The 26994-nt window shown below is 34.5% G+C and overlaps 1 protein-coding gene across 9 annotated transcripts in view; it reads left to right on the top strand.

Annotated features, from left to right (window-relative positions):
* Nucleotides 1-26994, top strand: part of CEP162 (centrosomal protein 162) — a 91388-nt gene that overhangs the window by 21891 nt on the left and 42503 nt on the right. For 5 of the 9 annotated variants that reach the window (XM_025444449.3, XM_035698130.2, XM_035698127.2 and 2 more), the window contains 7 exons: nucleotides 2398-2513; nucleotides 4059-4086; nucleotides 10710-10823; nucleotides 14245-14436; nucleotides 15010-15091; nucleotides 20379-20661; nucleotides 21545-21806. In XM_025444449.3, coding sequence (XP_025300234.3) covers nucleotides 2398-2513; nucleotides 4059-4086; nucleotides 10710-10823; nucleotides 14245-14436; nucleotides 15010-15091; nucleotides 20379-20661; nucleotides 21545-21806 — 1077 coding nt within the window. The remainder of the gene's footprint in view (nucleotides 1-2397; nucleotides 2514-4058; nucleotides 4087-10709; nucleotides 10824-14244; nucleotides 14437-15009; nucleotides 15092-20378; nucleotides 20662-21544; nucleotides 21807-26994) is intronic. The other 4 variants (XM_025444452.3, XM_035698129.2, XM_049092327.1 and 1 more) reach the window with 2 other exon arrangements.

Raw genomic sequence — 26994 nt, 5'->3', positions numbered from 1 at the left:
GAATGACCCTACTAAACAATGAGGACTTTTTCCACTCAAACTGGTTAGAGCTCCAGACTCTCCTTTCCCTTCCTGAAGTCTGTGAATTTCCTAGCCAGTAGCTTCCAGTTGCTCAAAGTATGCAGATATGGCTTATATTTCAGCAAAGAGTCAGGGAGACCACATACAGATCTTTAGAGCTCTGCTTCTACATAGGTGTTTCTGATTGCCTCAGTCTTTCTGAAAGTTTATCTCTGTGACCTTAACATAGTGAGACTGTTCTGATCTTCCCCTCCCTGCTTAACATTCCTGAATTTATGTACCTTCAAGTAACTGTAGAACTCACCTCACTTGTTTATTTTTTTCTTAAGGAATCAGTTTTGTGCTGCCAGCTGTCCAGTGTTTATAAATAGTTATTTCATATATTTTGTTCAATTTACTCATTGTTTACAGAGTTTTTGAAATCCAGCATAGTAGAGGGGAAAGTCCTGTAGGTTGCATCATACTTAAATTAAAATTTGCAGCTAAATTTTCTAACAAAGAATGAAAAATGTCTCCAAAATCTATCATTCAGGTCTTTTATTTTTTTTTTTTAAGATTTTATTTACTTATTCACAAGAGACACAGAGAGAGAGAGGCAGAGACATAGGCAGAGAGAAGCAGGCCTCATGCAGGGAGCCCATTGTGGGACTTGATCCTGGGACTCTGGGATCATGCCCCGAGCTGAAGGCAGGCGCTCAATCGCTGAGCTACCCAGGTGTCCCTGATAACTGTTTTGCAAATTTAACTATGTCTGTTGATATTTAGAAAATCCCAGTGTTATTTCTTATATGGAAAAGATGAGCTCACAAAGGTGAGGTTCTCAGCCTCAGAATATATTAATGTTGTTAACCAGCTAAGCTAGTTTATTTACCTAAGATCCAGTACTCACCTTGTCTTCCTTTTGAACTAATATGGAGATGTTTCTGTAGATAGATGTCACTAGGAATATGTCTATTTAACTTCTAAGCCCTCTCAAATTCATTCTCAGACTTTCATTATTAATTGCACTCAGGTTATCCTCTCCATTTTAAGAAAAGACAGCCATTCCATAGCAGTCTGTGGAACTTGTACAGTCTTTCATCAGGCCATCCTGTTTCTGAAAGTGCTCTAATTTTCAAAATACAATTAAGATTATGTTTATTTCTGGAATGATGGTTTCCACTCTGAAAACGTCACAAATCTCAGTTAATCCTTCAATTTAAGGGCTATAAACAACACATTAAAAATTGGTTTAGAGATCCTGGCCAGGTAACTCCTACCTTACCTTCCCCTAAGTAGTGTTATTGGCATCATGTTAATTAACATAGACACACATTTCTCTTCTGGTATAAATTCATTGAGATATAATTTGGGACTTTAGCTGAGAAGTGCCCAGAATTAGGAAATAGTAGAGGTCACATAGAGCCAGTATTTACCTGCGGGAAGGATTAGAGATAGATCTTTCATAAGTACTGTTTCAGGGTTACATTGGAGATACCTACAGAGACAATCAATCATAAGTACTGTTTCAGGGTTACATTGGAGATACCTACAGAGACAATCAATCAATCAATCAATCAATTCATCCAACGTTTTAAAAATGTCAAGATTTCACAGAAGTGCTGCCTTTTATAAGTATGCTTTTGAGATTCTTTTATTTTATTTTTTTTTAATTTTTATTTATTTATGATAGTCACAGAGAGAGAAAGAGAGAGGCAGAGACACAGGCAGAGGGAGAAGCAGGCTCCATGCACCGGAAGCCCGATGTGGGATTCGATCCCGGGTCTCCAGGATCGCGCCCTGGGCCAAAGGCAGGCACCAAACCACTGCGCCACCCAGGCATCCCTGAGATTCTTTTAAAAATAAGCATTAAACTTTGTTTTAAAAATACAATGTTTGGACAGCTCTAGAAACTTTTAGTTAAAAAACATAAAAGATTAAAAATATAAAGCTCTTATAACTATTTGAAAATATAAGACAGTGAAATAAACCTAAGTCTTACAAATTGAGTTTTCATTAAATTTTTGCCAAAAAAAAAAAAAAAAAAAAAGAGGGACGCCTGGGTGGCTCAGTGGTTGGGTGTCTGCCTTTGGCTCAGGGCGTGATCCCGGGATGCCGGGATCGAGTCCCACGTTGGGCTCTCTGTATGGAGCCTGCCTCTCCCTGTGCCTATGTCTCTACCTCTCTCTCTCTGTGTCTCTCATGAATAAATAAATAAAATCTTAAAAAAAAAAATCTTCACAAAATAAAGTATGTCCTCTAAAGCTATCTTTATGTTACTATTTCAATAAATTATTCGTATGCAGACTCCTTCCTTTGGAAATTAACAGTCTTTTCCCAGGATATGATCTTTTTGTTAGTGTGATCCTTGTATTTTTAAAAAATTATTTTCTTCAGAAAATTACAGTGATGATTTCGAAGGTGAGGAGGATATTGATGCACCTTTAACTACTCAAGAAGAGACTCATTCCAAAGAAAATCCCCAATCTGAAAAACAACATGTACCCAAACAGGTATACATCAGTTATATACTTGACAGTTTTGAAACTTCTGTCACCATTTTAGCTGACTTTCACTATAGGAAGAGTTCAAAATACAGAGTTCTTCATTGTCTTGCTCATCGTTGTAAGGTTATTCATCTCTTAACGCTCACATTTTTTTAATTCATGATGCCAGTTTAATGTGAATCATAATGAAATACGGCCATTGATTTTCTCAAGAATCTTTTTGGCAAGTAACTTCCTTAAGTTTTAGAAATTGAAATTTTAATTGAAATTCAAATCTAATTTTTAAACAGGTATATGAAGCTACACTTTTTTTGGTAGATCTTGTCCTTGTGAAGTACAATAAATACCCCTTCTCAGTATTTATGCTAACAGTGACATTACCATATGAAACTTAACTTGGCTAAGATCATGAATTAAATTATTCCATTCATATTCAGTTGTTGTACTCTAATTCTTTTTTTTTCTCAGTTCTTACTAAGACTGGTTAAGGGTATTACTGCGTATTGCATGCCTTGTAGAGCTTATCCTTGAAGCTACCTAATAATAACTAACTAGTAGGATAATTACTATTAGTTATTTTGGTGTTGATTTGTACAAGTGAGGTCTCTTTCAGGACTGCATGTTCAGACTAGATGTTTTAAACATGTATGAAACCATAGGTTTCATAGAAGCAAAGTTAAATAGAATAGTTAAATAGAAGCAAGAAATACCAGGTATTAATAAATACTTATTTGTAAATATACCTGGTGCTTTGTCACTGGGTGTCTCTACATCACTCCATTTGGAGGGGAGAATAAAACTTTTAGAAATACATGAAGATTAATGTGATCTGCTGGTTATCCTTAGTAACTTAATGGGCTTTATACTTAGAATATGACAGTTTAGATGTTTTATGAAAAACACATCAGTAGAAGGCACAGAGGTTTGATATATTAAGAAAATACAGCCTGCATAAAAATGTGTCAGTGTAAACATACACATTGCCTATCTGAGTGGAGAATATGGGTGACACTATATAAAACTTACTCTAAGAGAATTGATCATTGTTTTTAGGGAACTTATAATTTTGACAAATTTCAACTATCTTGCTGATTTGGTGGACTGCCTCTTTGAAATTTTTGTCTTTCAAAAATGTAGCTCAAACAGACTACAAGTTATATTTGATCATTAATTTTGAACAATAAAAGAAAAATGATTGATGTTATAATAGCAAGAATCTTATATAAAGTATCCATGTTATCTTAGAGTTCAAAAAATAGAATTTCTGAGCAAGGTGGATAAGCAGATGGCATCTAGATACTTTAAAGGCCTAAATGGATTGGTAATTGTTATTCTAAAGAGACTTCTGAAAGTTCTCTCATAGCTATGTTCTCCAGTCATATAGAATTATTAGTGAATGAGAGTGATGAAAGAAACTTAGAAAACACATTTCTTGACTTTTTCATAATGGAGTAAAACACTGGTTTTCAAATTTTGCTACTGTTTGCATTGTGGGTATTTTATATAATTTTGGTTTCAAATCATATGATTATCTTCTTCTTTTTAATTTAGGAAGAGAAAACTGGCATGCTGGCTAATGGTAAATATTACATGTATTCATATATTTTAGATGGCAAAAAAATGATCTGTTTAGAATTTTATCTAAATAATTCTGAAAAAGTTTCTATCTCCCTTTGTTTTTAAATATCTCGAATGAATTAAAGTCCACAGATTTTCTCAGCAATATGTATCTTATGCATGTCTTGAATCCTTCCTGTCATATGTAAAAATATTTCCTTTTTAAAAGACTAGGACCAGATGGCATTATGGTAAATTCTATTAGACATTCAAAGATGAATTCATACCAGTCCTTAAAATCTTCCAAAAAATAGAAGAGGGAATTCTTCCAAATTCATTCTGTGAGGCCAGCATTACCCTTGATACCAAAACTGGAAAGACACCTCAAGAAAAGAAAACCATAAGAAAGCAATCCCACTTCCAGTAGCATGAAAAAGAATAAAATATTTAGGAATAAATTAAGGAAGTGAAAGAGATGTACACTTAACACTATAAAATATTGATGAAAGAAATTGAAGAACACATAAATCAGGAAAAAAGATCCTTTGTGCTGATTGATTGGAAGAATTAATGTTAAAATGTCTGTACTACCTAAAGTGATCTACCAGTGCAATCCATATCAAATTCAAAAGGCATTTTTCACAGATGTAGAAAAAGCAATTGTAAAATTCAGATGGAACCACAAAAGGTCCTAAATAGCCAAAGCAATCTTGAGAAAAAAAGAACAAAGCTGGAGGCATCACACATCCTGATTTCAAATATATTACAAAGCTATAGTAATCAAAATAGTATGGTATTAGCATTAAAAAAAACCTACATAGATCGGTGGAACAGTAACCAAAATAGCATGGTATTGGCATTTAAAAAAGATCAGTGGAGAATCCAGAAATAAACCTCTGCATATATGGCCAATTAGTTATTGATAGTGGCACAGAGAGCTCACAGTGAGGAAAGGAATAGTTTTTTCAATAAATCGTATTTGAAAAGCTGGATAGCCATATGCAAAAGATGGAACTGGACCCCTATCTGGCCCCAAACACAAAATAACTCAAAATGGATTAATTACTTGTATATGAGACCTAAAACTATTAAACCCATAGAAGAAAACATGGGGTAAGCTCTTTTATACTGGTCTTTGGTGACAGTTTTTTAGATTTCACACCAAAAGCCAAGACAACAAAAACAAAAATAAACAAGTGGGAATGCATCAAACTAAAAAGCTTCTGCACAGCATGGGCTGTGCAAAATTAAGAAGCATTCTGTGGAATAAAAGAAATTATTTGCAAACTACATATCCGACACTTGATTAATATCCAAAACATAGAAGGAACTCCTACAACTTAATAGCCAAGAATGACCAGTAGGCACATAAAAAGATGCTTAACTTTACTAATCATCAGGAAAGTGACATTAAACACCACTGTGAGGGGATCCCTGAGTGGCTCAGCGGTTTAGCACCTGCCTTCAGCCCAGGGCCTGATCCTGGGGTCCCGGGATCAAGTCCCGCATCAGGCTCCCTGCGTGGAGCCTGCTTCTCCCTCTTCCTGTGTCTCTGCCTGTGTGTCTCTCTGTGTGTCTCTCATGAATAAATAAATGAAATCTTTAAAAAAAAAAACAAAAAAAAAACAAAACAAAAAACCACTGTGAAATATCACCTCACACCTGCTAGGCAGCTGTTATCAAAATGATAAGAGATAAATGCTGGTGAGGATGTAAAGGGAACTCTTGTCTGCTATTGGTGGCATTATAGACTGGTATAACCACAATGGGAAACAGTATGAAGACTCCTCAAGAAATTAAAAATAGAACTATTACATGATCCAACAGTGCCACCTTTAGAGATATACATATATATATATATACATATATAATATTAGAAATATATAGAAAACAGTCATTATCTCAGATATCTGTATTTCCATTTTCATTGCAGCATTATAATAGCCTAGGTATGGAAACAACCTAATGTCTGTCAATGGATGAATGAAAATGTGACATATACTAATGGAATATTCATATATAATGAGGAATATTACTCTTTAATAAAGGAAATACTTTCAACAATATACATGAACTTGGCTAAGTGAAATAGCAAGACAAAGATGAATATTGCATAGTATCACTTATAGGTAAAATCTAAAAACAAAAGTTGAACTCAGAAACAGAATAGAATGATGGTTGCCAGAAGCTGAAGGGTGGGGAAAATCAGAAGAGGTTGGTAAAAAGGTATAGACTTTCAGTTATAAATAAAGTCTGAGAATTTATATAACATGATGAATACAGTTGTGACTATTATATAATTGAAACTTACTGAGACAGAACTTGTGTTTTCATCAAAAAAAAAAGTGAGGTGATACATGCATTAATTAACTCAGTTGTAGGAATCGCTTCACAATGTATATGTAAATCATCATGTCCACGTTAAATATATTAAAATTTTATTTGTTAGTTATACCTCAGTGAAGCTAAAAAAGAAAAGACAAAGATAATTGGTAGTAGAAAGTGTAATTTACAGGTTGAAAGACTTTTACAGTGAAAATTAGAAAACTATTGAAGAAAACACAGATAAATGGAAAGACATCCTGTGCTTATGGATTGGTAGAATTAATACTGTTAAAATGTCTGTACTACCTAAAGTGGTCTACAAGTCTACAAGATAATCCCCATCAAAGTCCCAATGGCATTCCATTTTAAAATTTATGGGGAATTACCAAAGACTCCATTAGCCAAAACAAACTTGAGAAAGAGCAATACTGGAGGCATCACTCTCCTGATTTGAAAATATATTACAAAGCTATAGTAATCAGAACAGTATGGTATTCGCATAAAAACAGACATATAAAACCATTGAAACTATAGAATAGCCTAGAAATAAATTTACACATCTATGGTCAACTGATCTTCAACAAGGGAGCCAAAAATATACAATGAAGAAAGTATAGTCTCCTTAATATAGGCATACCTTGTTTTATTGTGCTTTGCTTTATTGTGTTTCACAGATACTGGGTTTTTTACAAATTTAAAGTTTGTGGCAGTCTTGCATTGATCAGGCCTATCAGTGCATTTTTCCAACAGCACCGCTCACTTCATGTATCTGTGTTATATTTGGTAATTCTGTGATTTTTCAAACTTTTTCATTATTATATTTGTTATAGTGATCTGTAATTAGTGATCTTTGATTTTACTCTTGTAACTGTTTTGGGGCACCGTGCCCATGTAAGATGGCAAACTTAATTGATAAATGTTGTGTTCTGACTGCTCCACTGACAAGCTGTTACCCCATCTTTCTCCCTCTCCTCAGGCCTCCCTATTACTCAAGGTACAACAGTATTGATATTAGGCCAGTTAAGAACCTAATAGTGGCTCTAAGTGTTTGAGTAATAGGAAGAGTCACCTGTCTTTCACTTTATATCAGAAGCTGGAAATAATTCAACTTAGTGAGAAAGGCATGTTGAAAACTGAGATAGGCCATAATACACCTGATCACCCAAGAGTTCTGATAGAAATGTATGTTGAGATTCATGTGGTTTTCTTGCCTATGTTTTGTAACACAGTATCATTCTGCAGGCCACGGATCAGAGTAATTTTGACTTTCAAGTCTTACTATTTAAGAAATACATTTTATATGGCTATAATTGTGCTAGATGGTGATTCTGATGGATCTGGGTAAAGCAAATTGAAACCGTCTGTAAAGGATTCACCATTTTGGATGTCATTAAGAACACTCGTGATTACAGGAAGAGGTTAAAATATCAACAGAGTTTAGAAGGAGTTGATTCCAACCCTCATGGATGACTTGGAGAGGTTCAGGATTTCGGTGGAGGAATTAAGTGCAGATGTGGTAGAAATAGCAAGAGAACTAGAAGGGGAGCCTGAAGATAGGACTGAATAGCTGCCACCTTATGGTCACACTTAAAAGGATGAGGAGCTGCTTCTTATGGATAACCACAGAAAGTGGTTTTTTGAGATGGTATCTCCTCCTGGTGAAGACACCATGAAGATTGTTGAAATGACAACAGAGAATCTAGGATATTACATAAGCTTAGTTGATAAAGCAAGTGACAGGGTTTGAGAGATTCAGTTCCAATTTTGAGAAAGTTCTGTGGGTAAAATGCTATCAGAATTGTATGCTGCATAGAAATAAATCATTTGTGAAAGGAAGAGTCAGTTGATGTAGCAAACTTCATTGTCTTACTTTAAGAAACTCATACAGCCACCCCCACCTTCAGCAGCCACCACCTTAATCAATTAGCAGATATCAACATTGAGGCAAGACTCCACTAGCAAAGAGATTACAACTTGCTGAAAGTTCAGGTGATGGTTGGTATTTTTTAGCGATAAAGTATTTTTAAACTGAGGTATGTACATAATTATAGATGTAATGCTATTGCACACTTAATAGAGTACAGTATAGTGTAAATATAACTTTTATATGCACTGAGAAACCAAACAAATTAATCTGGCTTTATCACAATTTTTGCTTTATTGCAGTGGTCTGGAATTGAACTTTGCAGTATCTCTGAGTTATGCCTGTATATGATATTTAAAAACTAGATATGGGATCCCTGGGTGGCGCAGCAGTTTGGCGCCTGCCTTTGGCCCAGGGCGCGATCCTGGAGACCCGGGATCGAATCCCACGTCGGGCTCCTGGTGCATGGAGCCTGCTTCTCCCTCTGCCTGTGTCTCTGCCTCTCTCTCTCTCTCTCTCTGTGACTATCATAAATAAATAAAAATTTAAAAAAATAAAATCTTTAAAAACTAGATATTCACATGCAGAGGAATGAAATTAGACCCTATCTCACCTCACATATGAAAGTCAACTCAAGATGGATCAAAGGCTTAAATAATAAAACCTGAAACTGTAAAATAACTAGAAGGAAAAATAGGGGAAAAAACTTCGCATTGCACTAGGGAATAATTTTTTAGATGTGACCCCAAAACACAGGCAAAAAAAGCAAAATTAGACAAATGGGATTGCATCAAACTAAAATGCTGTCTAGCAAAGGAAAAAGCAGGGTGAAAAGGCAACCTATAAAATGGGAGAAAATATTTGTAAGCCATATTTCTGATAAGTTAATATCTAAAATATATAAGGAATTCATGCAACTCAATAGCAAAAAAACTGGATAACTCAATTAAAAGTGATCATAAGACCTCGACATTTTTCAAAAGAAGGCACACTAATGACCAACAAACACAGGTAAAGATGCTTAACTTCACTAATCAGAAAAATGCAAGTCAAATGAGATATCCCCTTCCTACCTGTCAGATTGGCTATCAAAATATCATGTTGATGAGGAGAGAAGGAAACTTTTTCTACACTGTAGATGGAATGTAAATGGGTGCAGCCACTATGGAAAACCATATGGAAATTCCTGAAAAGAATTTAATATGGAACTGCCTTATGATTTAGTAATTCCACTTCTGGATATATTTTTTTGAAGAGATATCTGTACTCCCACATTCACTGCAGTATTATTTACAATAGCCAAAATATGAATACAACATAAATGCCATCAACAGATGAATGATAAAGAAAATGTACTTGTAGGAGGACACTGTGGAGGACATCATGCTAAGTGAAATAAGCCAGATGCAGAAAGGCATATGCAAATCAAATTTCAAAGGCCAAAGGAGTCCTAAGTCCGCAGGAAAAGGCTAACAAGTCCAGCTTGACAAGAAATGGTTTATTAAGGGAACTTAGAGGCGGAAGCATTTTCTGTGCACCGCAAGATGAATAGATCTCTACAACCCCACCTCCTTAGGACCTGCCTGTAGAGCTCTAGAGGCTGGTAGTACATGCTGAGGGACCAATGAAGAGAGAATGTTTAAGAATAGGTGTAGATCATAGTCCTAGCTCCAGGGCAGGTTACAGATGCTATGCTCGAGGGTGTACTTAACAGATGTGGTTAAGGAAAAGCAGAGAATGTTGGATGGCAGCTGTGCTCAAGAAGGTTTCAAGTCACAAAATAGTTGTCATGGCAGTTATGTCCAAGATAGCGTTAGTCATATTCACACATGCATGATCTCACATGTGGAATCTTAAAAATGTTAAACTTGTAGAAACAAGAGAGTAGAATGATGGTTAACAGGAACTAGGGGAGGAGGATTTGGGAAGATGTTAGTTAAGGAGTACAGAGTTTCAGTTATACAAGATAAGTTCTGGAGATCTAATATACAACAATATGGTTATAGATAACAATATTGTATACTTGAAATTTGATAAAGGGGGAAATCTTAAGTATTCTCACCACATGCATATATAAAAGATACCTAACCGAAAGGTAAGGTAATGGATATGTTAATTAGTTTGGTTGTGGTCAGTATTTCACAGTATGTACATATATGAAAACATGAAATTGTACATCTTACGTATATAACTTTCAGTTGTCAACTATACCTCAGTAAATTGGAGGGGGAGAATATTTCTTTTTTGTTATTTTTTCACAGACCCTTTGCATTCCACATGTATGTAAGTGTAGTTATGCATGTTAATACAATCATGCTTATTACAGATACATGATTATATACTCTTTATATGTGAATATTTATCTTTGTTTTTATGTAGCTTGTACATGATTAAAATATTAAATTGAAGGAACCATACAAACTTTTCTATATTCCTCTAATTTTTTTTTTTTTAAGTGGTGCTGCTTGATTCTTTAGACTCTGTTGGAGAGGTCAAGCTTGATGAACAGGATAGAGCAACTAAGCCGGAAGCCCTACCAGAAATGGCAGATAATGAAATGACAGGAACAGGTAAAAGTGAAAAACTATTCTCTAAATATGTAAGTTTAAGACTAGTTGACTTTATTTCCAGAGAAATAAATATATAATATATAATAACTATATCAACAATAAAAAAATTAAGGGAGGGTGTAGAGGGAGAGGGAGAGAGAGAATCTTAAGCAGGCTCTGTAACCAGCACAGAGCTCAATGCAGGGCTCAATCTCATGACCCTGAGATCATGACCTGAGCTGAAATCAAGAGTCAGATGTTTAACCAACTGAGCCAATTGTTGGTACCTCAACAATCAAATTTTAAATCCCACTTTTTTTTTTTTTTACCATTATTAACAACTTAAATAATCTAAATTTGCCAATGGTGGCAATGTTAGGCCAAATAAAGTGTATTTTTAATAAAAAGTTATTAATAATTAATGAATGCTGTTATACAAAGTACAACACTATAGGTGAATATGAATTAATTTTCTGTGTTCATCCAGAGCATGTTCTGTTAAATTTGGAACATGTAGGAGAAATGAGATTTCAGTCTTACTTTGCTTTTCCATTGTTCCTTCTGTGTGAGAGAAAGCTAAAGCACATTCCAAAATTCCAAAATGCCTTGGACCATCTAGACTTTTCTAAAGGTTATAAAGATCTTCAAGACAGTGCCTTTTCAAATTATTAAGGCAGTGGAATGCTTACTTCCAAATGAAATTCAGTATGGTACTCTCTGTGTAGAGAAGTATGTTATGTTATCAGTATAAATATAAATGTTTATATTTGTTATATTTACTTACAAAGTTGATGAGAACAAGCATGGTCTTTTGAAATTTTTAAAATCAGAAGTTTTAGGCATTTGTTATATTCTTACATCACCATCAGATTTCTGTTATGTTTGTATATCTTATTTTGTTGTATAACATTAAAATATTCTTGGTTTATTGCATAAATAGTTGCTAATGAGAACTTTTTAATCAACTAGCTTTGCAGGTCTCAATTGACCAGTATAGTCAATTAACTAATCCAGACTTGAAACAGAAGAGCAATAGAAATGATAAATCACTAGCCAGCTCTAAACATCTGCTTGCATTTTATTTTTATTTTATTTTTTATTTCTTCTTACTTTTTTATTGAAGCATAATATACCCACAGAAAAGTTTGTGTATAATAATAGTGCAACCTGATGAATTTTCATATATTGAACACACCCATGTAACCAACAACCAGATCAAAAAGCAAAGCATGACCAAAACCACAAAGTCCACGCAAGATCTTATTTCTAGTCACTGCTGTTCCAAAAGTCACCACTATCTTGTTTCATCTACTTCCATTTAAAAATGTAATTATGAAAGTAAAAAAAATTTCAACAGAATTTTCCCATCAAGTCCTGTTACTCATTTAGTTATTACCCAGTTTAATATTCGCCATAATGAAAGCATGTGCTGAACACATGTTCTTCAGTCTTACTGCTATTTGAGTCCATATCACGTATGTGCTATGATAGTCAACCCACATGTACAGTTTTTAGTAAGCTGACACAAAATCTTGTAAAAGACCAATATAGAGTTACAGCTTTTCTAATCAGTGATGCAATATAGGAAATTCATTTATAAGATATGCATGAAAATTAAGCAGGAGGCAAAAGTTACCATGCTGATGGTTTTCAAAATAATATGGTTATATAGATGGCACAGTTGAATGTGCAGATTAATTTCTGTTTTTACATTTTAAAGCACAATTTAAAATGAAATTTCAATCAAACATTGGTAGAACCCATGATTTTCTGAGAAACTGTGATTTTGTAAAATGCAATATGAAAACTACCACTGTAGTTTATAAGAAAAAGAAGGTATTGCTAAATGAAAAAACTCTTAAGATAATTTAAGCAATTATAGAAAGCTGTAATTTTCTGGTCTTATTTCTTAAATGCTTTTGACTCAGATAATTTGATTGTTATTACTGGAAGATAGTAAGTATGATCATTTTGTCACATTGCCTTAGACTCATATTCCCAGCCTTGCCAATTATCAGCTGTGTGACACTGGACAATTAATACCTCTAAGCCTGTTTCCTCATCTTTAAAATGAGGTCTTGTGTTGGTCAACTCAGATAATGTATAACGCCTTGTTTATTGTTAAAGATTCAATAAGCAGTAGTACTATATGGTTCTTATCACTATTAGTTATACCAACCCTCTGTTGATGGTAGAAATTATAATAAAAAATTTGAGGGCATACAGTATAAATACTTATGGACTGTGCGGTATTGAGTTTACTTACTATTTCAAAAATACACTAGAAAATCTTCAAATGAGCATCTGAACTTGATTTGAGAACTGAAACATCAGATGGTTGTTTTGTTTTCTTTTTCATAATGTTTAAGTATTAAGCAACCTCAGTTTAAGTGATACATTGTCAAAGATCATCTTTTTAAAAAGGTATCACTTTTGAAATTCTTTGCACTTTATTGTATTAGAAAGGTTGGTAACTGTAAAAAATGGGGGCCAGATCCAGCCTTCTGCTTATTTTCATTTGTCTCCTGGGCAGGTACCATTTTGTGCTATGGCCACCTGTGTGGAGCATTTACAGGATGGCAGTACTGCTTCACAACTAGATCCCTGCCTCTGCAATGTAGGATTTGACACTTCTCAACTCCCTAAAATAGAAAAATTAGGGAGCTTTTGACTTGTAATAATATATTAAATAACCACATAGAATCCTCTTTTTTTAGCATAAAAGGCAGAGAAGTCAGCCCTTTCCAGTTAAGGCTATATTGGCTGTTTTATTTTTAAGCATTAATTAATTGATCATGAATAGTAACAGAAAAGGAGACTACTTACCTTATTTCTCTTCTTTTTTCCCCACTGTTCTATGACTCTTTTATTTTTTTCTCTAATCTTGAAAATTCCAGTGTTAGGAATGAAAAGTACAAAATGAGTAAGAAAATACATTACAAAATCTTAGATCATTTTTGTCATTAGAATCTTCAAATTCTTTTTTCCAGAACATATTTATTAGTTGGTGGGAGGAGGAGGAGGTTAATAGGGAAGGTAGAGTGAACAATGAAATCAGGTTTTCTGTTTTGGATGACTAGATGAATAGTGATGCCATTAGCTACGATACTGGTAGTAGAACAAGTTTTGTTGGGGAATATAATTAATTCAGTTGGGGATATGTTAAATTTGATTTACTTATTATAGAATAGTGTAAATGTCTGTTAGAAAATTTAATATTCAGAAAACAAGTAAGGACAAAAGACATAGATTTGGGTGTCACAATCATATGGGTAATAGCTGAGGTACATATTACCAAGGTTTGTATTTGACTCTGTCTTTGTAATGTTGCTGTTGTTCTTCCAGCCTTGTTCACCATTCCAAACACATTAAAGAATGATATTTGTGTTTTGTATCTCATGTATTCATGTGATTATACTGGAAATTACATTTATTTCAACAGGTGTTTCTTATGGACAAAGCAATAGTGATATTGAAGCTCTACATCAGGCATATTGTCATATAGCCCATTCTTTAGGAGAGGTGGACGAACAAAGAACTGAGAGTAATGCAGTGGAAAATACCAAGAACTCAGTGAAAGATTATCCTCAGGAAAGTGAAATGTCCTCTAAAAACGCCTCTACTACGGAATCTGGTAAAAGTTCATTTGAGACCTTCTCTGAACAGTTTCTAGTATAATTTAAATGTAGTTGGCTTTAATGTTTTAAATTTGTTTCTCAGTCTCTGAATTTAAAGGGTTTGTTAAAATGGAATTTGGGAATAGTGGTTTAGCTATAAAGTTAGAGCTGAACATGGTTAAAATGTCAATTCCTCCTTTAGTGTGCCTCGATCAAATTAGGAAATCACTTAAACATTTTCACATTTTTTATGCTTTTCCTCATGCATATTCTAAAGTTATTCTTTCAATAAAGAACGTTATTTTGGGATCAACTAAATATATATTTAACAAACATTTGTACATGTATTGGCACACCCATACACATATATTTAATATTGATATAGTTAGGCACATCAAATATATATACATATTTAAAATGTAAATCAAAAGAGATTTTCTTGATACAAGTAAGTTTATAGAGGGAAACTGGATTTATTGTATATGTCATTTTGTTAACTCTGTCAGAAAAAATGTAATCATAGTGAGACTGAAACACTAAGCAATTAACATAATTTTTTGGGTTGCTATTTTAACTTTTTTTCCTCTTAGATCTGCCCACGGTAGAGGAGCTGATGAAACCTATTAGAATAGATGCCTTTGGTGTCAGTGGTTTTGATTTGCAACCTGTCAGGTATGAGAATTTTTTGGAATGGATTGTGCAGATTATTTATTTGTTTATTGTTTTGTTACTGGAAACTTTTAGAGTTATTTCTTTTATATACTCATTCCTAGTGAATGATTAATGAGTAGCTTATATGAGTCTGTGAGTCACTGCTCTCTTCTTATTTAGTTCTTTATCAAAATCCTTCTAGTGCTAAAATTAAAAAAAAAAATTTTAGATGCCACTAAAAAAAAAAAAAAAAAAAAGCCTGCCATTTTGTAAGTAGCCTGAAGGCTTTTTACTGAAAGCTAAAATCCTTTCAGCTTTTTTTTTTTTTTTTTTCAAGATTTTATTTATTGGGCAGCCCGGGTGGCTCAGTGGTTTAACACTGCCTTCAGCCCAGGGCCTGATCCTGGAAACCTGGGATCAAGTCCCACATCAGGCTTCCTGCATAGAGCCTGCTTCTCCCTCTGCCTGTGTCTCTGTCTCTCTCTCCCTGTCTCTCATGAATAAATAAAAATAAAAAAATAAATTAAAAAAAAGATTTTATTTATTTATTCATGAGAGACAGGCAGAGGGAGGAGAAGCAGGCTCCATGCAAGGAGCCTGATACAGGACTGGATCTGGGGAATCCAGGATCATGCCCTGAGCCAAAGGCAGATGCTCAACTGCTGAACCACCTAGGTGTCCCTCCTTTCACCTTTAAATAGCTCAGGGCAGTTGATTTGAACAGTGAGAGGGACCATGAATTTTATTCTGTACACATATAGATTTGCTTCTTTATAAACCAGTTTGTTTTGCACTTAGTTACAGACCAGCCATTGTCTTACAGTGTAAGTTTTATGGTCACAAGAGGAGCAGGCTTCATGAAAATGCACTGCCACAGTACATTTAATGGAAGCTTGTGGAACCTCACTGTGATTCTCCAACACACAGAGTAGCACATCACAGTAACCTTACATTTGTGTTACATTCTTTAGAGTGTCACATCCATCATCTCATATGATCCTCATAACAAATAGGTCAGGCATCTATATCTGCATTATTCAAGTGATGAAACAGATAAACCAATTTAGTGGTGGAGCTTTCACAAGAATCATATGATGATAACGGTGGAGGTGGTGGTGATTAACAGCTAACATTTTTATCACATGCTTACTGTGGGCCAGGTACTGTGTAGAGTTCTTTACATATTAGATTTCATTTAATCTTACAGTAACTCTATGAGGTATATTGTAATATCATCTTCATTTCATAGGTAAGAAAACTGAGGCTTAAGGAAGTTAAATAGGAGCACCTGCATGGCTCAATTAAGTGACCAACTCTTGATTTTGCCTCAGGTTATGGTCTCGGTTGTGAGATTGAGCCCCCTGTCAGACTCTATGCTGGGTGTGGAATCTGCTTGAGATTCTCTCTCTCCCCTTCGGTTCCTCCTCCCTACCCCCCGCCAAAAAAAAAAAAATGAAAGAAATTGCTCAAGATCATATTGAGGAAAACAACAAGTCCATGTGCTTAACCACTTACATTGTCAGATCTTTGATCTCCATGAAATATTTCTGTGAGAAGCCTGTCATCCATTCATGTATTCATTCATTCGTGATTTCAACAAAGTTTGAACCCCTCCTTGTACTACATACATCCTCATTGTCTAAATCCACTTGTAGGGATTTCTCATCCTGTTTCTCCGTTTGTGCTAGTTGAGAGAAAACAAGGCAATGAAGCTTACACTAAAGCCCATTTACTTGAATTCTAAGTCTAGTACTCTTCCACTGATCTGCAGCACTAGTTAGTATGTTTTAAAGAGCAGATTATTCTCACTTATTGCTACTTGGGGGCTATGGTAGTGTTAATGAAGAGATTTGTTTATATATCTTGTGTCTTTGTTGGCATAGGTGGAATCATTTTACTTAATGTGAATTCTAAATAGAGATTCTTTTCATATATGTTTAAAGTCTAAAAACAATTGTACTTACATTATTAAAAGCATAACAATAATTACAGAAATATCAATAGTATAAACTTTAGTGTACATATCTGAAAACTCTTTAGTAAACTAGAGTAAATAATCCTACTTACTGGGATTATTAAAATTTTGATAGCTAAACATCATGAAAAATTTATTTTTTGCTCTCATCATAATCCCATGTTTGTCAGTGGAGCTGGGATGGGACTCTTCTCCACATAGTCATTGAAGAACCCAGGCTACTTTGTAATCAATACGTGGTTTTAAGGTTATCATAGCCTCATCCAACTAATTGATAAAGAAAGAAAAAAGGTAGTTTAGCATAATTCCTTTCAACTGCCTCAACAGAGAAGTGTTACATCACTTTAATTCATATTCTCTTAGTAAGAACTAACACATCTAGCTAACAAAGTCCAAGAGGACTGGGAAATAGGATTTGTTTGTATGCTCAGAAAGAAAAGTAAATAAATGAATTTGATAGCATCTAGTTAGTCTCTACCAGAATCTACCCTTCTAATAGACAAATAATCCATTTTACTCTTTTTCATACAAAGACTTGCTATCTCTTCCCCAAAGCAAATAGCCCAAAATCCCATTCAGGACCACATCCACCTAAAAGGCCAGGATTTTCAGGTGAAGCACAGTCTTCACCAGGTTTGAATATGGCTCTTCACTGTCAATGAATTAAAAACACGGGTTCTATACTTCTTCACCTTCACCCAGTATATGATAGTAAAACTGTAACAAATTCTCCCATTCAGAGGTAAAAATATGAAGAAAATACAGCAATCAGTAATGTAACCTTGAAATCCTCTTATAACAATATTTATACTCTTGGCCACAGATGAAGTGAGTTTTGAGGGAGGCTCAAATATGAGATATGAAAGTCATTCTTTTTCCCATCTTGGAGAAAGCATTCCTTTCTTAATCTATTTCCTGCCTGCAGGTTGTTTTAAGGCTCCCAAACAAGTCACTGGCTTTTATTTGTTTGTTTTTTAAATGTGATTGCAGTTTCTTTGTCATTATAGTTTCTTCAAAAAGTTTAGTAGGCTTTTGATTGGTTTGGTTCCAGTCAGTTACATGTGCCAGTAACTACACTTAAAATTAATCTGCTAGACAGAGGTTTTTTTTTTTTTTTAAAGATTTATTTATTCATTAGAGAGAGAGAGAGACAGCATAAGCAGGGGGAGAGGCAGAGAGAGAGGGAGAAGCAGGCTCCCCGCTGAGCAGGGAGCAGGATGGGATATGATGTTGTGCGATGCAGTGAGATGCAGGGCTCAATCCCAAGACCCTGAGATCATGACCTGAGCTGAAGGCAGATCTTAACCAACTGAGCCACCCAGGCACCCCTAGACAGAGGTTTTTGTTTTGTTTTGTTTTTTAAAAGATTTTATTTATTTATTTATTCATGAGAGGCACAGAGAGAGAGGCAGAGACCTAGGCATAGGGAGAAGCAGACTCCCTGCGGTGAGCCTGATATGGATTCTATCCCAGGACCCCTGGGTGGCTCAATGGTAGACAGGTTTTAAATCTGCTTTAAGTCTGCTTTTTTTGTCTCTCTCTCTCTCTCTCTCAATTCAGTTGCAGCTGTCTGGATATTAGTGAGAACAGTAACCTTAAGTGTGAAGATGACTCCTTTATAATTTTTTTTTAAATTTTTATTTATTTATGATAGTCACAGAGAGAGAGAGAGGCAGAGACACAGGCAGAGGGAGAAGCAGGCTCCATGCACCGGGAGCCCGATGTGGGATTCGATCCCGGGTCTCCAGGATCGCGCCCTGGGCCAAAGGCAGGCGCCAAACCGCTGCGCCACCCAGGGATCCCAAGATGACTCCTTTAATATGATCTTTGTCAAAGGACTGAGTCACTCTTTTCAGCTGAGAAGTCTCATGAAATCCTTCTTTGTCATAGCATTTTTCAATGCTGAATCTTAAGAGGCACTAAGTTTCTAGACTCTCTCTGTTCCCTTTGATTTCTTCTTACAAACTGGCACATTTTTATCTTGAGCTCATGTCTTTCTTATAATACCTTGTCAAAAGTAGCCAATAGTAGCTAGCTAGTAGAAATTCTCCTGCCATTTTTCTTAGTACCCCATACTCAAGAGCCATGTGATCTGCCTTATAAACTATTGTAGATGACCATTTAGCAAATGGTTTGTCACTGTAGAACATAGCTACTTCTCCAGTTTCTAGTATCAGTTTCCTTGCCTCCCAAAACCCAGCCACTGAGCCAATGACACATACTCTTGGTTCTTGTGATCATAGCATTCACATTCTAAAGGCAAGAACCTAGTAATTGTATCCAACTAGATTCAGGGAGGTGAGGAAATGTAGTTTAGTTAGTACACAGAAAGACCAGGAATCAGTTTTGATGAGCTTCTAGCCAGATCCTGCTACTATGAAGAAGCAAAGAACTGTTACATTTTCTAATGATTCTAACTACTTTAGAAAGTTCTAACAGTTACTGAGAAGCCAGTCTATCTTATATGAAAATAGTAGCCTCTTAAACTTTGTTTTATAAATGACATTATCTTACTTTATAAGATTAAATGACCTAACAGACCATGATTACATAGTTTGAAAATAACAATATTTATATTTTGGAGCCCCTGTACTGATATTTAACCACATTTAGAACATTTCCTTAAGGGATATTTTCTCTATTTTAAAAAATTGAGTAGTTTCAAATATTTTATTGGATTTTACTGTTTGAAATAACAAATGATTTTATTTCAGAATACTGGTGATTTTCCTATTTTACCTTAAAATTTTTCCCATACTGTTATGAAATTTATGCTTTTTAATATTTATACTGTTTTTCACTGACATAAATTATGCTTCTTTAGTTTCTTCTAAAAATGTGTAAAATGTTTTTCCTGCCTCAAATGCATGTTGACTTTATGATGTTATAATATTTAAAAGATTAATTACACAAAGTTCATTAGAAATTCATTTTTTATTTTTTCTTACACAAAAACAATCTCCGTCCTGCTTTGTTTATCTTTCCTTTGAAGTAAGTCTGAGAGTCATCCATGTAATCCCTTATATTCTGCATTAAAATTTTATTATCTGAAATTTAAAACAGTTATATGACACTTTGTGAGTATACTCTGTTAACCAGAAAATAATTTATTTTACATTGATGACCTAATTTGAATAGTTACAAATATTAATTGTATTTAATATATATGTAAATATTATATATTAAATATAAATATTTTTTATATTTTGTGTGTGCAAGTACACGTGTTATGTATATATGTGATATATATGTATGTGTATGTGTGTGTGTATATATATATATAAAACTGATATTGAGGATCACCTAGGGTTCATTCTCTGTTTTGTTTTATAGCTATAAGAAACTGACTGATAGAAAAGAAATTGAATTTGTTAGCCCTTTACCCCTTAGGATGAACCCAAATATTATATCTCAAGAGCCACAAAATGGGAACCAATTTTTTGGCAAAAATGAAGAGAATGTGGTTTTAAAAAAGACAACAAATAAAGATATAGAAAATAGCTATCCAGGAGTAAATACTACAGAAGAACATATAGATAAAATGTACCTTGATATTTTGAGGAAAAAAATATCTGGTGGTTCTTCATTATTGCCTCAGGAGGACAAAATAAATAAAGTAAGTGTTTATAATCTAAGTTGATTTGAAATATTGATAAATGAAGTTACGTAAATACTGTTGAGAAGTAGGTACTTCACAGGTAGTGGGATTGATTACATATTAACCTCCACATAGATCCTGGATATCTGTGAGCAGTTTATTTACTCCACTATCCTGTAAGTCCTCAAATTTTAAAATACCATTATAGCATTAGCTTTCTTTTGGAAGCCGTTCTTTACGTTCTTCATTTGTCTTTAATATGCATAGTCCAGAATTTGAATAGCATAAGAAAATAAAGTTTACTCATCATTGTAGTGCTTTTTATTTAATCTTCCCAGTAAAGTATGTTCTGCAAAAGTAGGTAAGTTAACATTTTATATAAATGCTATTAGCTTTGAGAGTGTTACATTTTGCTGTTCCTTTTTCCTCTGTTCTTTGATCTATTCTGATTTACAGTTTCTTTGATCTCAATATTCTAGTTTGATTTTATGGTTTTGAGTTACATGTTTACCATAAACTGCCTCCAGTATTTGTGGAATAAGGCAGGATATTAATAAATTTTTATCTTGAGAATTCTGGAGGAAAAAAGATACAATTTTATGTCATTTCAAAATAGTTCTTTCCTGCTATCCTCCATCTTAATTCTAGTAATTATACATCTTGCTTTCTGGCAAGCTTATCTTGTTTTATTATTGCTTTGTTTTACTCCTGACTTTGAGGATGTGCTTCAAAATACTAAAATTCCGATGAATTAGACTTTGAGAACTTTAATGTATAGTGATTTGCCTTCTGCAAACTATTATTTAGAAATCACTATGGTTTTGCCATCTGTTAAATTTTCATTTACAACTGGAATTGAAGTTTATTTAAGTCCTAAAAAGGTGCTACTTGTTGTGTGCAGACTTTTAGATCTCAACTCAGTTCTGGAGAAGAAGGGGCTATACCTGGCAAACAGGTACCATACAAGAAGGCCAGAAGTGCACCTCCCTTACTTAAAAGAAAACCCCAGAGTGGATTATATGCATCAGTTAGGAGCTCAGGCTATGGCAAACCCAGTTCGCCATTCAAGACTTTTTCTACTCTTGAAAAGAAAACCTCAAAGGACATTATGAAAAGCAAAAACTTGAGATCCATTCCTACTTCTAATCAAGCTAGGAAAAAAGGTAATTATATATTCTTTTCGTAATAGAGTTCTGTGCATTTAGCATATTACTTTACTTTCCTTGTTCTCTACTTACTGTATTTCTTTCTCTCCTTGTATGAACTTTTCTTTTCATAGGAAAGAATTAATCTTAAGATAGGACATTCCATTTTGGAAGATTCTGTTGACAGGAGGTTTTGGTCATTAGCTTTAGGCTTTCCTGAATGACACTCATAAAGTATGGGAAATGAATTGGAGAGTCAAACTCATGCTCATCTGGTTGACTTTGGAATATCCAATGTTTACCAGAGAAGAACTACAAATTCAGAATGCAAATACCAACCTGCAAATGAAGGTTGATATAGAAATTATTTGGATATTGGTTCGATATAGACTGAGACAGACTGTCTTATATGTCACATAATGCATATTTTTATATATTGCAGTGCTTCTGTTAGTTATTTCCTAATGCAGTCATTGATATTGACAGTAGGAATGGTAATTTTCAACTTAGAAGCCCATGCAGCTATTAAAAGAAATAGAAGTGTTCAGATCAGACCAACATTCCTGCTGCCTTTAAATTCCAGGGAGAGAGAGCAATAGAGCCAGAAGCATTTTATCTTTACCTTTGTGATTAAATTTAATAGCTGATCAATTTCACCATTATTATATGGTGATATTTGTCATGAGAAGAATTGTCTTCATTGGAAAATTCATTTCTAGCTTGAAATTAAGTCCAGGACCTATTTAACTGTATTTTAAATTCTTTAGGCATTAGAGACTCTCCTGCCTTTGTGTGTGTGTGTTTGTTGCTGCAACCTGTGCATCTAAGATGGAAAGGAAGGCCAAGGCTGATTTATATTAGAGTAGAGGAGAACAGGAGCAGGAGGTGGTTATTTTGGAGAGACAGGAATATGATTCTATAGGATTAATTCAGGCATCCTTTCCTCTTGTTCTTAACCTGTAGGCCTCTCATTCCTTTCCCTACAAAGTCTTTGAATTTTCTTGTTTTCTCTTATTTTTGAAATGACTGTTCTATGTGCAAGTGAAGATGACAAGGAGCCAATTAAATAGAAAACTCTAGAGTTCAAGAGGGAGGTATGGACTGCAAGATATGATTTAGGAGTTATTGTTAAAACTAATATAGATGGTTTTTAAGCCGTAAGACTAACAAAGGTTATCGAGAGAGTAAACATTGCAATAGAAGAAAAGCAAACCAAGGCCTGAGCCCTGGGCATGCTAACCTTAGGAGGTCAGGAAGAAGAGGAGTAACCTGCAAAGAGAATAATGTCAGAGGAAACCTGAATGTGTGGGATCCTGAAAGCCAAGTGAAGAAAGGAGGATTGATTTATCTATCATTTGCTGCTGAGAGAGAAAGGAAAATAGGAACTAGGAATTGACCTTTGGGTCAGTAAACTGGACAGTTTCCACACTTATGCGGCTGTAAAAGCCAGGCTAAATGAGAATAGGAGAGATAGGAGGGATACTTACTTTATTGACCAGGAGGAAAGAGTGTAAAAGGCAGGAAAAAGTGTGGTAGTAGCTGACATGGGAAGTAAAGTCAAGAAAAAGCTTTTTGTTTTGCCTTTTGTTGTTTTGTTGTTGTTAATGGTAGAAATAATAGTATGCCTAATAGTATGTTTATGCTTTTTGGAAAGATTCAGTAGATTTGTGATGGTAAGAGGGGAAGAACTGCTAGAGCAATGGCCTTGAGTAGAGGAGGTGTAATGGAATCTAGTGTTAACTGGAAGGGTTGGCTCTAGATAGAGGCATGGATAGCTTATCTATAGAAGCAGATGGGAAGGGGGAAGACATGGGTACAGATAGTTGGTGGTTGGGTAGAAATGGTAAAAGAATGTAGATGATTTCTTCTGATTGCTTCCATTTTCTCTAAGATATAAAACATCATTAGCTGGCATTGTGGGTGGAGTTAGGAGTGTTGGAGGAGAGAAGACGACATCCTGGAGAACTAGACTGCCTGCAGAGGAGTCTTCTTAAAGTTGGTGATTATACATTTAAATTGATACTAGGTAGTGTATTTGTGTGTGCATATCAACATTTGCTACATGATTGGAGGTGTTGAGTAGTTGTATAGTTGGATTTACCATTTTGCCAAATGAGTGCGGTGAACTGAGACAGGAGCAAGGGAGCTAATGGTGTATATGGAATTCAAGTTGAGTAAGGAAGGAAGACAGGACATCAAGGGGTGTAATACAGTGTAAAACAGGTAGAAACAATCATCTGTGAGTGCCACTGATGTTAAAGGATTGATGGAATTCAGGTACCAGAGAGCATAAAGTGAAAGATAGGATTGACAGAGAGTAAATGCCTAAGACTGAGATTAGGAGTGATTGTGTTACTGGTAAACAAAGGCCTAGAGTATACCAATGGAATTAAGTAGCTGAGGTGGAAGGGTTTTAAGTATAGGGATCCAAAAGCCAAGGGTTGAAAGGATCACCTAGGAGTATATTGAAATTACTAAGAATGAAGACAGAAGTAATATCACATTTGGTGGAAAAGAAATGAGGGGCATGATTTAGAGGTCAGTGGATGAAAGCAACAATATTTTATGAGTATTTTTTTCATATTTTCAAAATTTTATAATATTTGTGACTACCAAAATAAAAACAGAAAAATTGACATTAAAGTATAATGATAAACTTGACTGTCCATGTTTATACTGAGTTACTTTTTTTCATTAGACTATTAAGTGTGATATTTAAAAATCCTTTTATTATAAAATTCCCCCAGAGCAATTTTAGTTTTATTAAGAAGAATTTTAATTCCTTTGGGATGGTTGTTACTTTTCGCAGGTTGGGTTCTCCAACTAGACTCTGAGAGATTAGTATACAGAAAGTCTAGAGAACACACATGTAATCAGCATTGGTTACGATGAAAAATAAGCCAGCTGCTGGGGCTTACTCAGAGTTTCTCTTTTTTATGTAATAAGAAGGCAGGGATAGGCAGTTCAGAGCTGGTGCCATTGTGCAAGGAACCATATCCCTTCTTGTTTCATGCTGCAAAAAAATCCTTCATCTGTGAGTTTTGTCTTCATTATCAAAAGATGGCTACTTAGCCTCCAGGCCAGATCGGCAGGAGAGGTAAAAAGGTCTGTGTTAGTTAAATCATCAAATTCTTCATCGGGAAAGTAGTGATTTTCTGGACACCCCATATAAGACTTTTGCTTTCATCTTATTAGCCTGAATTTTGATCTTGTGGTCACCCTCAGTTGCCTGGAGTCCAGGGAAATGAGACTTTCAACTGGGTACATTGCTGCCCAGGGTAAAATTCATACGAAAGTTTCTATTAATACAGAGGAGGAGGAGATTGGCAATTATCAGCACCTCCTGTGTGCTTGTCTTCCTTTTTATTCTAAATTAATTTTCTTTGGCTATTAAGTTATGTTTTTTTAGACTAATAAGTTTCTTGTCACAGAAGGAATAGTTGCTCATTATTTAAATTTAAAAATACAGAAAAGTAAAAAGAAAACAAACACTTAGCAAGAAGCATTGGGTGTCACACCAAGTGAGCATCATTTTGTGCTTCTCATGTGTATATTCTTGTTCTTATACAGATAAAAGGAAGCATAGATGAGTGGATGGAAGGAAGGAGACAGGCAGACATATGGCTAAATGGACAAAACATTTTGTAAGAATAGGATCACTCTTTACAAGTTCTTTTTTTTTTAGATTTATTTATTTATTTTTGAGAGAGAGCACATGCACACACACACAAGTGTGTGAGAGGGGCAGAGGGTAAGAGAGGGAGACACTCCCAAGTGTACTCCCCATTGAGCATGGAGCCCAACTTGGGTCTTAAGCCCACGCTCAACCAAATGAGCCATCCAGGTTCTCCTACAAGTTTTTTAAAATATTAGATTTAGTTTTTCTTAAATCTGTAAAAAGAAAAATAAACTTCATCCTAAGAAATATTATATTCCAAAAGATCCCTTTAAGAAAATAGATTTGAAAAACACTCAAAGATTGCCAAATCATGCTGCTTTTAACTGCATTTTCAATACTTCCCCCACTCACATACCTTTTATTCATTTTGATTGATTTCATTTTTACTTGTTCAAATTTATTTATTCTCTACTTCAACCTTAATTCCCCTCAGCTTTTGAATTTAGGTCTTGGTTCTGGTTATTAAAGAGATGGAATGTTTTTCATAAGTCGCTTAGCCATAGCTTCTCCATTCTGGAATTATTTTGGTTTGTTTCTTATTTGAATAAATTTCCTTGATGCATTGTTTATTTCAAGAAGGGTTCATGAGGTCCACATTCTGTGATGTTTTCATGTTTAAGTTTTATATCTAGGCAATTTTCTGTCATGTATAAAGGAAAAAGATAATGTCTGTGTACCATTACAAAAATGGCTACTTAGAGAAATCAAAATTAATAATTCAAGAAAAGAGAATTCTGGTATGAAAGCACTAGCTGACTACAACTTGAATAAGAACCACCTGCCACTCTTAGCTGCCACTTCCTAGACAGTGCTAGCAGATCACACCCCATTCATTGGCCACATTATTGGATCTCCAGTGACTTGGAAGGATGAATGCTGGCTTTTATAGTGACTCAGTTTCTTTATGAGAAACTCTCATATAAGAAATTTCTCCAGAAAACCTTCTACATGGAACAGTCCAGTTAAATATGACTACTACTCTGTAAGGAAAACTTCTGCATGCCTGAGAAAAGGTTAGAAAAAAAATCTTTGGGTGAAATACTACTGGTAACTTGTTTCTTTTTTTTATTTTTCTGTATTTTCCAAATCTTTAATAACCATGTTATTTTTTCTTTAAATGAAAAAGTAAACTTTACACTCAAAAAGCTAGCATCTTGAAGAAATTATATTTAAAAATCTAAAATTCAAATTATTCGTTTACCTCTAAGGCAGATAAATAAATGTTTACTGACTGTTCAGCTCAGTACCTGTAGTATTTGAATATGGACCTCAAGATCTCTTCCAGGTATTTCTCATAAACATTTTTTTATTGTTAACTGAATAATTTATTGGCCTCAGAATTATTCTTACTGTTTGGGGAGTTACAAGGTACCTTAAAAGCTGAAAATTTGACCAGGATATACATTAATCACATTTTTTCTAATATATATTACCAGGATTTTATAGCAGTATTATAATTTATTTTTAAGTCAATTTAGACTAGCTGTTATAAAATTTCCATGCAATTTATACTATTCCATTAATACT

Source organism: Canis lupus, chromosome 12 (assembly GCF_003254725.2).
Source record: "Canis lupus dingo isolate Sandy chromosome 12, ASM325472v2, whole genome shotgun sequence".
In the NCBI taxonomy this organism is placed as follows: domain Eukaryota; kingdom Metazoa; phylum Chordata; class Mammalia; order Carnivora; family Canidae; genus Canis; species Canis lupus.
Note: the sequence above shows the minus strand (reverse complement) of the source record. Positions and strands in the feature narration are given on the sequence as shown.